Source organism: Centrocercus urophasianus, unplaced genomic scaffold, assembly GCF_019232065.1.
Source record: "Centrocercus urophasianus isolate 14NV4802_14NV808 unplaced genomic scaffold, USGS_Curo_1.0 seq_36, whole genome shotgun sequence".
In the NCBI taxonomy this organism is placed as follows: domain Eukaryota; kingdom Metazoa; phylum Chordata; class Aves; order Galliformes; family Phasianidae; genus Centrocercus; species Centrocercus urophasianus.
The window spans coordinates 3,016,846-3,032,601 of NW_024884933.1; the positions used below are offsets into that span (position 1 = coordinate 3,016,846).

At 54.4% G+C, this 15,756-nt stretch overlaps 1 protein-coding gene across 8 annotated transcripts in view; it reads left to right on the forward strand.

The window, feature by feature from the left end:
* CASZ1 (castor zinc finger 1) overlaps nucleotides 1-15,756 on the forward strand; it is a 148,293-nt gene that overhangs the window by 91,279 nt on the left and 41,258 nt on the right. For all 8 annotated transcript variants that reach the window (XM_042831469.1, XM_042831475.1, XM_042831473.1 and 5 more), the window contains one exon: nucleotides 13,763-14,320. In XM_042831469.1, coding sequence (XP_042687403.1) covers nucleotides 13,763-14,320 — 558 coding nt within the window. The remainder of the gene's footprint in view (nucleotides 1-13,762; nucleotides 14,321-15,756) is intronic.

A 15,756-nucleotide genomic window follows, 5' to 3' on the forward strand; every position in this document is an offset into this window, starting at 1 on the left:
GGGCTGCTCTACGTCAGCCTGAAATAGGACAGCTCATGATTTGTGTTTGTAGGAAAGAGGTGCAAATGGCACGCAGGAGGCCGGGAATGTCACGGCTCTGTGGACTGCGGGTCGTGTTTCTGGCAGCCACCGGTGCCAGATGCTCCCAAGGAAGGTAGCAGGCCTCGCAGCGGGCAGATGGAAGGCAGCCTGCCCACAGCATCCTTTCCTCTGCGTGGGTAGAGGTGGGAGGGCAGAGCAGGGCAGCCCTCTGTGGGAGTGGGTGGTGGAGATGGGGCTGGCTCTGCTCCCCCGCCCCTGCCCAGGAGCTGGAGGCAGATGGAAGGACGGACGGGCGTCTGTCCGATGGCGGTGCAAGCGGGAGGGAGCCCTCTTGGCTTTGCCGAGGGAGCCTCTTTCTATATGGAAATGAAGAATTTAGGCTAATGGAGCTCAACCATCTCTAATTTTGCGATGGCAGGAGGATTTTGATTGAAAGTAATTAAGCAAGCTAGCTGTAAAATTAATTAAAGCAAAAGAGGGGGATTTTTTTATTGGATTGGATAGCGATATAGCGGCTGTCAAATGGGGGACGGATGGGGGTGACCTGAATTCTCTGCCCTCCCTCCTCCCACTCGGGACGTTTATGTCACTTTAATCTCCTTACAGCGGCTGGTGTGCATTTGTTTGAAATAATCAAGGAAATATGGTCAGAAATTGTCAGCTTTCAGATCTAATTTACCTGACAGCCCTGCGCGGACCAGTAAGCCTCTGCATGCGTGTGTGCGGCGCAGGCAGCGGGGTGGTCCTGGAGGGCTCCTCAGCTCCTTTTTCCCCCCCTTTCCTTCATCCCATCTTCAGTGGATTCCCAGCAAAAATACTCGTGCTTCTTGGACCTGCTGGCACCCCAGGGGAACATGATGAGTTTGGGAATTTTCCTGCACACCCTTCTCTCTTCCCCCCCCTTGCCTTCTCTGCCTCCTCCCAGCCTGCTGCCTCATCCTTGCACCATAACCAGCTTTAGGGTTTAGGCAATATAGGATTAGGGAGGTGGCTGTAATTCTTTATTCCAGATGGCTGGCAACTGCTAAATCCACTGTCACAAGCACCGAGTTATAAAAATACTTAAATTAGGCCCCGCTTTCAGCCTGGTCCCTGCCCACAGTGCTCCCACTGTCCCGTTGGGGACCTCGCACCGAGGCGCTGCAGGATGCGGCTCTGGGCTCCCACCTTGTTGCGTTCCCTCGCTCAGCTCCATCTGCTGCTTTTTGCCTTCAGAGCCCGTGGAGAGATCCTGCAATAAAGCAGTGATCGGTGCGTGCTGAGCAGGTGAGGGTACTGAGCTGGGAGGGCCAGACTGTGGCTCTCGTGCACCTCACCATGGGTGCCTGCTCCTCTGAGACCTCAGTATCCCCTCTGACTCCAACCTGGTACCCAGTGGCCTCGGCTCAGCGTGCCACGAGTTGAGGAGGGAAGGCAGCTGCTGTAGGGTCAGTGTTTCCACAGAGCCATTCCGGTGGCTCACATCTATCTTGCTAGGTTGGCTGGTAGGGTTATTATTTATTGTTTATTATTGTTCATTAAGTGCTGACAGAGTTGGGGCTTTTGTTTGTTTTGTTTGGGTCTCCATTTAGAGGCCCTTGCCACGGCAGGCTCCAGTGCCAAGACTTCAGGCACTTCTGCAATTACAGCCGTGATCCTATTGTATTGTTTATGTAATGACTCTCAATCCCGAGGGATTCTGCAGCCTTTCTTAGACCTGAGCACCCAGCACCTGGCAGGGAGAGGTCAGGGCAAATGCTGGCCTTGATGCCCAGGACAATCTCTGGGCTTTACATGCTCAGGGCTGGTTAATGCTCACACAGATCAGGCTGGACCTCGCTGCGAGGACCCGCACGCGGGAGTTGATTAAGCAGCTTCAGGAGGAACAGACGACTCATCCATGCCCGTCTGTGGGGCTGCAGGAGCTCCTGGTGGCCCAGCCCTGCAGTGAAGCTGTCACCCTGCCAGGTGGAAGTGGGGGGCTCCTCCCCAGCTCCGTATCCCGCTGACCCATGGCCAACCCAGGTGGGTGACGAGTCTGTCACCGCCATCCCCAGGTTTATTTCCAGCTCTGCCACTGATTTGCTTGGTATCTGTAGCCTTGTGAATGCGTAGCTTTGTGCCAGTGCGTCCTCATCAGTGTAATGGGTATAATTAGGCTTCTCTGATTGAAGATAGTGCTGAAGGCTGAGTGTGCCAGCAGGCTTGCTTCTTTTTTGTTTCAAGTCCATTCCAAAAAGGAGGTAAGACTCAGATTTTAGAGTGCTGGTTCCCACATGACATTTCAAATACGTACTGATAGAAATGTATGACATATCAAAGCCCTCACTGGTGGGATGGGTCTCCATAAGCCTCTCAGAAGCAGTTAGATGAAGATGCAGCACTCGAAACATGCCATTGGCTCTGTGTTCAGCTACATGTGGGTTCTGCAGGACACGGAGATGCTGATCTTCTGTGTTCATTGCAAATAACACTGAACATAACAGCAAGAATAGTCTAAATAATCTCAGGGCCTGTTAATTGAAAGAGAGCTCGAGTTCTGGGATGTGGACCAGGCCAATACTGATAATGGTATCTGAAGCCAGTGGTGTCTGGAAGCAGGGCCATACTGAAGCGAGGCTGGCTGCTCCTTTTTCCCTCTGCAGGTTGCACGGCCAGATGACTAAGAGTGCATTAGATAATTTTCTCACGTAACATTCCCTACAGGAAGTTACTGGCCATGCTGTAGAGGTGTCCCCAATGCAGTGTTGGAAGTGCACAGGACTGTCTTCCTGCAATGCAGAAATGCATGAGGCCCCTGTGCAAAGCTGTGCTTGGTTCTGACACAAAGGCTCCTTAGACACGGCTGAGGAAAATGCACATGGGTGCTGACTGAGGCCCCCTTCTCTTGTGCTGACACTGATCTGGGCTGGCTCAGCACATCACCCTTCAGCTGGGATTGCAGAGCTGGGGATGGGGATGTCCTGTCACTGGGTAGAGGGGATGAGAAGTTCCAGTCTGGTGCCGTGCCTTTTCTATCACTTCAATGTGAGCGGGATCAGAAAGCCCCCATGTCCCTCACTCCCCTAGTGCCTAGAAAACAACTCATTAAAAATCACCAGTGATAACTGCCTGGGAAGTCACATTTTTAACACCTGCCTTCAGTTCTGGAGAATTGAGCTCCTGCCTTTCCCAGACGGGGGGGTAACTGTTGGCGGATATTTGTGAGCATTACTGTTGAGCTGTAAATCACTGAGCTGCTGGAAGTAGAATGAGGCCTGTTGACTTTGAGGAGCTTGAAATGTGTCTTGTTTTTCAGCCCCTTTGCCCTGCAGCACCAACTCTGCAGCTGCAGAACCAAGCGCACAATGCATCGAGGCAGCAGGTGACAGAGTCCTTGTCACTAGCAGAGGCAACAAAGAGAAGGAATCAGCTTCATGAACTGCTCTAGAGCCAAGTCAGTGGCTTTTGGAGGACATTTTTTGGGTTGCAACACGTGGACCTGGGGAGACTTGGCCCCCTCCTGCGCCCCAGCACACCAGGAAGGGGCTTGGCATGGGCTGTGTGGGAGTCACGCTCCCCAAGTTCACGTTGCACATAAGATCCACCCATAAGGAGCTGTCTTTTTGTTTGCAAATTGAGCAGTTGTACTGGAAGAGATTTAGCAAACATGGGGCTGCACAATGCTGTGTGTACTGAGTCACCCGTCAGGGTGAGAGCCAACGAGCACTGTGAGCTACTAAGGCAAACATTTGAGAATAGTTACAATAGGCACCAAAAATATCTTCAAATGAGATCTTTCTGCATAGCTGCGTGTTGGGTAGCAGGGAGGGCTGACAACCTAAACTCCAACCCTACTCACCTGCTCTCGAGCTCATCCTGGGCAAGGCAGGTGACTGTGTTGGGAACAAAGCAGGAGGAGAAGCAGCCTTGCTCTTGCAGGAGCCTGGTAGTCCATTTCCCGTGGGCTTGCAAGGCCTGTGGTGCTGGGAGGGGCTGGGATGCTGCTGACAGCAACCCTAGGTTGCTCTCACACCATCAGATCTGCAGCTGAGAGCCTCCTGCACGGGACTGCCTTACTCGCATGTCTTCTCCTTCCTTCTCCCACTCAGGAGTGGCTCCTGAGCTCTGTCCTACAGCATCAGAGGCTCTCCTGCTCTTCTCAGGGTTTTGCTCAGGAGTTGCATTTCCTCCTCCCTGCTCTCACTTAAGTAGAAGAATTGCTTCCCTCAAAGTCCAGACTTGCTTTCAGAGGCACAGTTCCCAAAACTCAGCCTTTGGGGGCTCATCCAGAGCGCAGCTGGAGCCCAGGGCTGGTGGTGAGCACCGATTCTGACCCGGCCTCCTGCCAGAGCACTCTGCAATGTCCATCCCCATCCTTGTCCCCTCGTCCTGTTCCCTGCCCCCTCTGCACCTCACCCTGGGCTGGGATGGCCCTGCGGCCCCAGCCCCTTCCCAGCAGCGCACTCTCAAACTCTGCCCCTGGTTTTGCAGCCGTTTTTTTGCTGCCAGCGCAGGGCACTGAAAAGTGCTGGCACTGCCAAAAACCCTGTGTGCACTACGACTCCCCAAACATCCCTTTATTTTTATTGTTCTGTTAATTACTGTTTAAACTTTAATAAGTCACTTCGTCAGGAGGGGGGACCTGCAGTGAGGTTTCTGTGCAAACACTGGGCCCGGCAGTGACTCTGGTGTAACATAACCCTTTATACAATGTGGGAATGTTTAGACTGTAACAGAAACTTGTTATTTTAATGACAGTTAAAGGGAGAAAAAAAGAAAGGAGCGAATGAAAAAGGGAAGCAAGTTTGTTGGGGAAATGGCTCATCTCAATCTCTCTGTCTGGCCTCTTTTCTCCGGGCTTTAATGGCAGTGGGGCGAGGAGGCTCTATGGCTCCAGCAGAAGCCACCCTGTTCCCAGATGCAGCCTGCACCGGGCACAGCACGTCCCCTCGCCCCAAGTCCCCTCATCCCGTGTCCCCCTGTGCCTCCCCCCATGTCCCTCTGTCCCAGCCTGGGGGAGGCAGCGTGGCTCGGTGTCGCTCAGGCAGCAGCAGATGCCTAAAGCCAATTTGAGCTCAGCCTAATTATTCTGACCCACACCAGAGACTTTCCCCTTTTCAGCGCTTCCTCCCCTGGTTAAGTTTCTGAGTAGCTGTGCTGAAACAGATGCTGGTGTGCTGTAGATAAGAGGGCCTGCGTCCTGTGGACAAATGGACGTTCAGGCTGGCAAATGCTGCCTTCTTCTCCCTGGTGCACTGCCTGGGCCGTGCCTGGTATCTCTGTGCTATCATGCTAAAGTCAGCTCCAGGTTTGGCTGGGCTGTATGTCGCTCTGCCTACACACAGGAGAGTAACAGACATGATCGGAAAACCTCTTAACTCCTACTGACCTCTTGGTGCCGCAGTGAAATCCCCAAATCTGGGTGAGGAGTGACCCAAGAGCAGGAGAAGGGAGAGCCCTGGTTGTGTGCGTGCGGGCAGGTTTCATGTCCACCGGTCACCACGACGGGTCCCCCAGATGGGGGAAGGGGCCCCAGTGCAGAGTAGGGGGAGCAGGATGTGTGGTTTAGGGCTCTGAGCCCTGGGGACAGCAGGAACCTTCCCCAGCATCATCCCTGTGCCAGGAGCCCGCTGCTCTGTGAGCTGTGACTGCGGCCGTGCTGGAGCTGGGCCGTGTGTTCCGGGCGCACAGGGAGCAGCCAAAACCATTCACGCTTCCCTCGCTCTCTGCTGCGCTGTGATTGTTATTGATTGGCTTTGCTGTTCTCGGCACTTTGTGCTTTTTGAGCTGTGCATGGCCTGCCCCCGATTTGATTTTTTTAATTATTTTTTTTCTCCCCGTTCATGTGCCCCCAAGTGTTGCCTGTGGGGCAGGTGCAGGTCCCGGCATAGTGGGACCCAGCCTGTGGCCAGTGCTGTTAAATCCGTGGGCCTGCACTGTCCTTGCACCCCAACAAGGCAGTGGACTGTGTGCTCCTCATGACTGGAGCAGGGTGGCTCCACCTGGGCCAAGTGTTGGGCCAGAGGATGGCACTAGGTGGCCGTGGGGCAAGAGACCGCTGTCCCCATTCAGCCCCGGCGTCGTCCCTGTCCCCACTGCCACCCCTGGTGGGGTCACTTTGATGGTGAGCGTGAGCCAAGCTCAAGGATAGAGCCCCCTGGACGGAGCCAAGGAGCCGCTGTATAAAAACCGCTGAGGTTTTCCTTTTCTGTACAGCGCGTTTCCCTAAATTGCCTTTGACTGTGTGCATCGCTAATGAAAGTTTATGCCCTTGTTAGAAGGACAGGCAGGTCCGTTCCAGTTAGGGCTGGGTCTATCCTTCTGCCAACTGCCCTCCCCGGCGCACACGCTCGCTCTCTCCCTAGTGAATAAGTGGAGGCTGTTATTAAAAAAAAAAAAAAAAAAAAAGAGGAGGGGAAAAAAAATTTCCATATTTGTGTAAGTTGCTTTAAAAGCATTTTATCATGTCATAAAAAAAAAGGAAAGTACTCTCGGAAATTGATCCTGCACACGAGCCCATTGGACAGAAGGACATCGGGATGTTAATGGCTATTTTGCTCCAGGGTGGCTTATTAAAAAATTTATACATAAATGCTTAAAATTGCATAAATTATTTAAAAAAAAAACATAGTAAGCAATTTGCAATCCCGATCCACTTTTCCTCTTCTATCTTTCTCTCGTCATTCTGTTCTTTTCTTCCCGTCTTTCTTACCTAAAAAAAAAAATAATAATGTAATTCCTTCCCCCTCTTCTCGCCTGGCTCCCCTCCCGGTGTGAAGCTCCGAAATCAGCCGTGTCCGTGCGTGCAGTGAGCGGGGTGTGATGTGACAGCATGGGCCGGCAGAGCCCGGCGTGGGGGAACCGGCAGAAAGAGGGGGGAAGGCAAAAAGGCAAGGAAGAAGTTTGGATATGATGAGTGTTCCTCGCAGGCGTGGAATGTCACCCACATATCCTGGAGATTGTACTGGGGAGGTTTATGATGGTTTCCCATTGATTTGTTTCCCCGACGCAGCTGCCGACCTCTATTGAGGGACAAACATAATCAGCACTGACGCAAATTAGATGGTTATTCGTTTTGAAAATTGACAGAAAAACAATAAAAAAGATGAAATGCTCCCAAATCAATAGATATAATGAAATTCAAATAATCCGAGAGATGAGGTCTCCATGGCAACTGATAATGTGGAAAAGAAAACAATTTAATAAAGGACAGACACACTTTGAAAACAGATTGGGCAAAGGGAAGGCGGGGGGGCGCGGGAGCAGGGGGGCCGGGGCGGGGGGGCGGCGGGGAGCCGGCAGGCGCTGCCTCTGCGGTTGGCTGCTGGTGCGGCGGTGAAGGATCACTGTCCATCCCAAGGACGCTCGCCATAATTAAGAGAGGCTTTCGGTCCAGAAAGTGCAGATTCAGGTTTTAATACACAAAATTATTTCAGGAGCACTGAATCGGAAAGTCGTTTGTTATGACCTTCCTGAGAGGCCTGGAGCAGGGCATGTTGGAGGCGCGGCGGCTGAGCCAGCTGAGTTATGGCATATTTGTGTTTTTATAGTGCGGAGGGGAGGGGGGAAGGGGGGGAGAAGGTTAAACAGTATTTACAGCTCAGTTGTTTTCAGAAAGGAAAGAGAAATAGAGTTCATGAAAAGATGCGAGCGGAAGGGAGCGAGAGAGGGAGAGGTGCGGAGCCGTCTGGGGCACCAGCGGGGACACGGCCTGGGGGGTGCGAGGGGCCGGGCAGCAGCGGGCACCGAGAGGCTGTGCGCTCCCAGCACGGAGCAGAGCACGGCCGGCAGGGATTGCCAGCTGCTGAGCGTGCCGGGCTCACCGGAGCCTGCGGAGCGCTGCGTGCTGCGGGAGGTGCGCAGCGCGTGTGTCACCGTGCTGGGCTGTACCCGAGCGCTCACAGGTGTGGGATGTCGGTCTGTGCCGCTGTGCCGGCTCGCACATGGTGTGGCACCCACATGGCTGCATCGGTGTGTGTGTGCGACCCACCAGTGTGTGGCCACGCTGCTGGGGATGGGGAATGGGGAGGTGGCCGGTGGGGAGAGCAGCGAAGGGCAGGGCATGGCCCCAGGGAGCAGCACCCTGTGAGGCCACGGCAGTCAACTTTTCTGTCTGTTTCTCAGCGGTGCAGCAAGCATTCTGTTTCCCAGCAATTAGGGCTGAGCTTCAGGGTGCTAAAGATGCTCTTTTGCTGTCTCCCGTAGAGCGTAGCTGAGGAGCCTGGAGCTCACCCATAGGGGCAGCCCCACACCCAGGCCCTGTGTGCCCCATTGCATCCCGCCCATCTCTTGGCTTCTTCCCCTGTGTTCCCCACAACCTGTGGGCAGATTGATGGCAGGGCCGTGATGTCAGCAGGCCCAAGTGATTTATGGACTTACTTAGGCTGAGTGAGGCTACTTAGGATAGTAAACCTTTTCACTGAGCTAAAAAATTAATAATAAATAAAAAAGGCGAGGACGAGGAGCTGCAGGTGCTTCTCTCAGCTCTGTGCCACCTGAAGGAACAGCCCTGAAGCCTGGGGGCTGCACGCAGGCCTGCACAGCACCCAGAGCAGCAAACTGGAGCGTTCCATCACTGGCCCTGCACTGAAAGTGCCTCCAGTAGAGGCTCTCCAGCAAGTGCCTCCTGCTGCTGCTTCTGGGCTCGTGGCAGCCCCCAAGCTCAGTGCTGGGCTGTGGGACAAGGAGGGACGGCCGGGACCAGCTCACTCCTAGTGTGAGGTCTGCACTGCCTTCTTCTCCCTGGCCAGTGATATATGGCATAAATTAGGCCTCTGAAGGGGGATACTGCATCCTTAAGAAGAAATATGTCCTCATTTTTCTTAAACACCGTTTGCACTGAGTGAAATGTTTAGAAGGGACGCTGAGGGATAACTTTATTTCTTACTAGGGAGTTCAGAGCCGTTCAGTTAAACCCATAAAACACTGGGAGTAGGGAAGCTGACAGCCTGCCCGTGCATTAGAAAAGCCATTACTCATCTGGGGAAATTCGCCCCATGCTGGAGCCTGGCGTTGCCAATGGGGTGCTATGGGGCAGGACACAGGATCACCTCCTGCAGCCATCCGAGGGCTCAGCGGGGCACTAGGTGTGCAGGAGGCTCAGGGTGAGCTCAGAGATCCTGATATTCTTAGAATCATAGCATCATTAAGGTTGGAACAGAACTCTAAGATCACAAAGCTTGACCCCAACCCGTCCCCTCTGTGCCCACTAACCACGTACCTCAGTGAAAGGTGTGGGATTCAGCTGTGTGGGTCTTCATCCTCACTCCTCCTCTGCACAGAGAGCTGGGGGCTGGCAGAGACACTGTGCCAGGGCTCCTGGCCTTGAACCTCCTGCTTCGACCCCTGAAACTGAACTTCCTTACAGAGCAAGGAGTGAGAGCCAGGAGCCCTGCGGCTTCTCGGGGGCAGCAGTGGCAGTTTCTGCCCTGGATGAGGGCTGGCATTGAGCTGGGGCGGTGGCATGGCTCCTCACCCTGCCCGCAGCCACCCGAGGGGACGGAGCTGCAGGTGCCCAACATTCCGCTCAGTGCTTTATTTGGAGGTCTGACACCAAAAGATTTAATATTTGTTTGAAATGAGAAACAGTCCTCAAATGAATTTGGAGAGCCTGGGAATTAATGTTGGCCCCCCCTCGCTCCACATACACACACAAACACACACACGCACGCGCGTGTGCGCTCCCCTCCCCATCATCTCAGCCCCCCCCTTTCAATTTCTGAAGCCTGCTGATTTGAATATTTATAAATATCAGTAAATTATTTATTGTAGCAATCTGCTGTGCCATTTCACCAATCGCCGTTAACACTTTAGGGCTCACTCTTGAGGCGGACGCGGCTGTAGGGAGCGGGCGTGGGGGTGGCAGAGGCCAGGCTCAAACCAACTGCAGGCTGCATGGTGCGAGGGGGTTCAGCTCCGCGTGGGGCACAAGGCGACCTGGGGCAGAACTGTGTGCTTGGGATGATGGGAGGGGACATGGACAGTGAGGCTGGCTTGTGGCTGCAGCACCCTGCAGGCTTTGAGAACCGTGCTGCAGCTCGAGGACTTCCCTTTGCCCCTTGCTGGATGGGCAGCACAGCGCAGTGCAGTGGGGAAGGCAGGAGGATGGCTCACTGTGCTGTGCTGCTCCTCTGTGTGCACCCAGGGCTTCCCCTCGCTCCATGCCGACATGTGGGCAGGACGCAGGGCTGCTAAAGAGCCTCACTGAAGTCCCCAAGGCCAGGCAGAAGAGGCAGCATCCACTAATCCAAGGTCATTTCCTGGGCTAAAAGCAATAAAATGTTTTATTGATAAACCAGGGAGGGGAAAGCACACACACTGCATGCACTCTCACACCGTGGCTGGGCTGGGGCTGCCTGGGCTGGCGCAGGGCTCCAGTGCCAGGGGAGATGTCCCTGCAGGGGCTGTGCCCGGCTGCTATCCACCGCTCTGGGCATGGCTGGGGCACGGCTGCGGCTTTCTGCTGCCATGCTGGACTCGAACCACAGTGGTTAAAAAAAGAAAAGGCCATGCAGCTTGTGGGCCCTCCTTCCTCCCCCTCCCCGCCCCAAATAATACTGTTAATAATTAATCGAATGAGAGCTTGCAGCTCCTGGAAAGCTGGCGCTGGGACCTCCCTCCTGAACGGAGCTGCTCAGCTGGGCTGAAAACTCTTCAATAAGAATATGAAAGCTCCATCTGTTCGACTTGCCCGGCCCTCTGAAGTGCTGCCGCGCTGGCCCTCCCCATCCTGTGCCCCATCCCATGGCATAGCCCTGAGCCCTCCTGCCCTGCCCAACCCCAGGGGGTTCCCATCCCCGGGCTCAGCACCCCTCTCTTCCACACCGGGGTCCTTTGTGTCCCCAGCCCAAAGCACTGCTGGGCGCTGTGCTCCTCCTTGAAGGGAGCGATGTCCTGAGGATGGTGCAGGGCAGCCGGTGTCTGGTGGCAGGGCGTGGGGAGGGGGTGGCAGGCATGCTGCCGGTGGCATTGTTTTCAGAGGAAGCACTCAGTGTAAATAGAGCATGTGGGAGAGTTCGTCCTGGGCAGAGATGAAAAGTCCCCGTGACAGGCTCAGGTTATAAATGGCTTCCTCGGATTGATGCAAAATCAAAACATTTCTATTTGGAAGAAGAAAATGAAGGGGGATGTTTACTTAGCTGGGAATCTTTAAACAGCACAGTGCGGACGTGGGGTGACCTGGCGGGTTGTGGAGTGGGGAGGGGGCTGGGGCAGGGACTCCTGGATCCAGGGCCCTCCTGCTGCACCCCTACCTGGACGTGTGAGGATGCTCTGTTCCCCTCCAGCCCCAGTGCCGTTCTCAGTGGTTCTCTGCCAGCCGGGTTTCCCTTCCCTTTTGGAAGTTGTCAGCCTAAAGGAGAAATGCAGATACTGCCAATGTCCCTGTTGCCCCAGAGATGAGGAGATCAGGGATGGGGAGATAAAGATGCACTGGCTTGCTGAGAGCTGGCGGCAGAGTTGCGGGAGGAGGGGGGAGTTCTGATTCCCTGCAGTCATACAGGCACAGGTGGGATGGAGAGATGGTCTTTGGGAGGGTTGGCTTAGTAGATCATGGAAAAGGTACGTTTTCTAAACTTGCTTTATTTTTAACTCAGACTTCACAGAAAGATGCCCAGATTGTTAAAGAAGAGCATCGCCGTGCTAAAAATAAGCAGTCAAGCACAGGAGAGGGGACAGGAGAGGTGCAAGAGGGAAAGGCAGGAGCTGGGGGGCCAGAGGGACAGGATTGGGGTGTGTGTGACACGGGGCCAGGACTAGGAGACAAGTTGCAGGCTCCCTGGAGCTGCTGCGTACGCAGCAAGTGCAGCCTCGGGAACGTCTGCTCCCCTCTTCCTTTGGATAAATATTTATATATTCATTTGCCGTCTGGTGCGCTCACTTGGCTGCTCACCTCCAGCCCAGCATAATGGGACCTGCCGTGCCTGCGGGGTGGGGGCAGTGGGTGGCTGCGTGCCTCCCTCCCTGCACCCATCACACCGGCTGTCCTGATTGCCAGGACAAGGAAGCGCCGGGGTCACTGGCTGCCCTGGCCCCGGCCACCTGCCCCACCGCACTGCTGGCCCCCTGCCGAGTGCACACAGTGAGCTGTCGGGGTCCTGGCCAGGCTCCAGCTGGAGCTCACAGCAGCCTCCCCAGAGTCCCAGCGCGGTACTGCTGCGCACGGGAGCGGCCGGCACTTTCTGCCCTAAATAGAGTGGGAATGTGATGGGAAAGGAAGGTGCCAACATGCAGAGACTTCGGCAGCATTGCGGGCGCCCATCTGTAGGCACGAGGCTGTGTGCGGGGGGGGGGATGTGTGAAAGGGAGACGCTTGGGGAGGTGTGCGGGGATGCCTGGGGGAGATGGGATGCTGTAAGCCACACGTGCGTGGCTCACACCTGCTGCTGTTGCAGGCACATGGCTGGGAGCTGCTCTTGCTCCTGCAGGGATGCAGTTGGGGCAGAGGGGGGATGCATTCGGGACATTAGGAAAGCGTTTTGTCTCACTTTGTGTGGGAGGCCGATAGATTTGTCAGGGGGGTATTCCTGCAGCCTGTGACGGGGAAGCGTGTCTGAAGCTGTCAGGAGTTTACGCTAAGCAGCCACTCTCTGGCTCTTGGACAGCAGGTCTAAAGTTTCAGTGTGTTTGTATTGGGCTGTCATGTTACGGGATTAGGGGCTGTCACGATGGCTTCTGGGTGCGTCGTAGGGGGTCTGATTAATCTCAGCGTGCTTCTGTGGAGCAGCACCTCCCTGTCGCAGCACGCAGGGACCCAGGAGCCCCTGCTGACACCTCTGCTTTGGGACCCGTCACCCTGCTCACTCTGAGTGCCTCTCACAGGGACTGTAAATAAAAAGAGAAATGAGACAACGCAGCTGGTTTAGAATCAGGTTTTCGCTGTGGTTTTTTTTTTTTTTTTTTTTGTGTGTGTGTGTGATTGAATCCTGTTAATTGTTGGTGAGGTGCAATTATGTGAGTGACTCTGTGATAGGGACCGTTTAGTTCAAGCTTCTCCATGACCTTGAAGTTAAGACCTCACCTTCTTCCTTTCTCCCCCCACATTCCCTCACCCCTCCTTTACTAGCTGTCACATATGAATAAACTACATTAAAATAACAAACCTCCACTAATTAGCTGATTGTGCTGGGAAGTGTGAGAGCAGAATTTCCTGTGTGTGTGAGAGCAGAGCAAGCAGTCACAGGGGCTGATCAGCTGATGCCACCCCAGGCGGTTTGCTTCCATTGAGCTGCCTCACACCCAGCTCAGCACAGTGCTCCCATCACCCATATGGGTTCTCCCTACTCCATACTGGTTCTCTGCTCTCTGTACTGGTTCTCCATGCCCCATAGTTGTTCTCCACTGAGCCTGTAAATAAAGGCTACAAAGTGAACTCACCACCCATACAGTGGGAAACTGTTACATGTGCTTGGAGCTGTGTCAATTTGGGGATGGGGCTGGGGGCAGGTAGTGCTGCAGGATGAAGGATGCAGCAGCAAGGCTTCCAACAGACCAGTCTGTGCTGCATTCACTTGCCTGAGGTGTTGGGGCGTTCTGAGCCAAGCTCAATCTCAGCACCAGCTCCAGCCTCCATTGAGGCCCTCTGTTGGGAACAGAGGTCGGGAGCACCAACTCTGCAGCCCAAGCCTCAGCTCTGAGCTTAGAAAGACTCCATCCCATCCTTCCTGAGAGAAGAGGCCTGTGTGAAGGCCTGTGGGTTGGGAACGGCCATTTCTGATCCCTCTAATGCCCTTCCTCGCTTCTTTCCCCTCTCTCCTTCCAGCTGAAAGAACTATATGCACTGACGCAACCTCAGGAAAACCCACAATGGCTGCCAAGCGCAAAGGCGGCCTGAAGCTAAATGCAATCTGTGCCAAGCTGAGCCGCCAGGTTGTCTTCGACCACGGGGGAGCCGAGCAGGCGCGTGCGGACAAAGGGCCGCAGCGGGAGAGCAGCAACAAGGATCTGCCTCAGCCCGGGACCAAGGAGTCAGGGACTGAGTTTTCAGACGGACTCAGCCACGTGCAGAAGATCGAGGAGGACAAGAGGAGGGAGGTGATCGAGAAGTGGGTGAACGGGGAGTACGAGGAGCCTTTGCTGGGGCGGGCCGAGGGCAAGGAATGCCGGGGCGCCGAGGGTGCGGAGGTGCCGCCTGAAGGGGTCTACATGGTGCAGCCCAAGGGCTGCAGCGACGAGGAGGACAACGGGGACGAGGCCGACGCGCTGCGGGGCTCGCAGGATGGCACATTCCTGGACGACAGGGATTCCGACGGGGCGGCCTCCAAGGATGACGCGTACCGGGCCTCCAGCGAGGCGGCCTCCAAGCTGGGAACCACCTCAGGTAAGGCCCTGCCACCCACCCCTGCACGGGGCAGTGACTTGGCCACATGTTTCGAGGGAAAGGCCAAGCTTCTGCTGGGTGTGTCTGCCCAGGAGAGGGCTAGAGACCCCGAGTCCCCTAGCAGAGGCCTGCCTGGCTGCTGGGTGTTTTGCTTTTGGGAACGTGACCATTTTGTCTCTGCTTCAGAGTACCCTCCCTTAGCGGGGTGGATGTGTCTGGGTCTCTTCCCAGACCACAGATCCAATGGTAGAGTAGATCTTCCCTAGGTTTGTTCTCACACAGAGTGTGTAAGCGTGTTTGTGCCCACCAGTTGACTTTATCCAGCAGTGATACCCTCTAAGCTGAAAGCTGACCGTGGGACCCAAGGGCTGTACAAAAAAGAAACCTCTAACAGATGCCCAGCCCCTCACCCAGTCAAGCTCAGTCAAGCTCTGCTTCCCCTCTTCCCCAGTGGCTGCTGCCACCCAGCATTGGCCCCTCCACGAGGGCTGCCCTGGCACTCCTGCCTTGTTAGGGGTAATACACAGCAGCTCCATCTCCTGCCCAGCAGAGCTGCTCTTCTCAAAACTGCGCAGCCCCCATTTCTGAACTGGGCACTGACTTGGGTGTCATTGCAAAGAGTCTTCCCCCAGCCTACGTGTGCATTTCCTATTTTCATATAGCTCACGTCTTATTTCTTTACCTCATTCAAAATCTGTGTTCAGCCACAGCTACTGGGGAAAACCCCAGCTGAGTTTCTTGCTCGTTTTCTGATATGCGGGCCCCCAGATTGATTTTTTGGTGCCATATTAGTGCTAAGCTTCAGAAGAAGCTTAGGACAGATTGAATTCTCTCTATTAGGGCAGCAGCTCCCTCCCCCTGATTTGTCACTCGGCTGGGTTGGATCTATAATTGAAAGATCCCCCCCTAATCTGCTCCACCTGTGTGCACCCTCCCCTGATCTCAGCACTTTGTGAATCCATCAAACTTTCCTCCTTTTGTGTGTGCCTGTGTTTTCCTCCTCCTGTTAATAATGCAGCCTAAACTCATCTCCGTCTGTCCGTTCCCCTTCTGGAGAGGCACATTCTCTAGTCTTCACGAGTTCAGTGGCAGCGCACATAATTATGCATATAAGATATAAACAGAGCTGTTTAATTATCCTTCGCCACATCAGTGACAGAGTAATTAACAAACATTGCAAGATCAATGAGGAAAAGTGTGACCTTCAGTTTCCTTTGATAGGAAAGCCCTTGTCGTTCCCAGACACAAGGTGATTGTGCCTGGACTCAGTTTTCAGTTTGTTTTAATTCCCTTTAGCCTGCATTTGCAGCTTTTATTTGCCATGAAAACTAGAAGGAGGGGAACCTAGAATGTCAAAATACATAGCCAACCTGTGGAAAATGAGAAAGAACTGAGGTTTTTTGTCAGGTAGGAGTTAGTGATATGCCTTTCGTGGG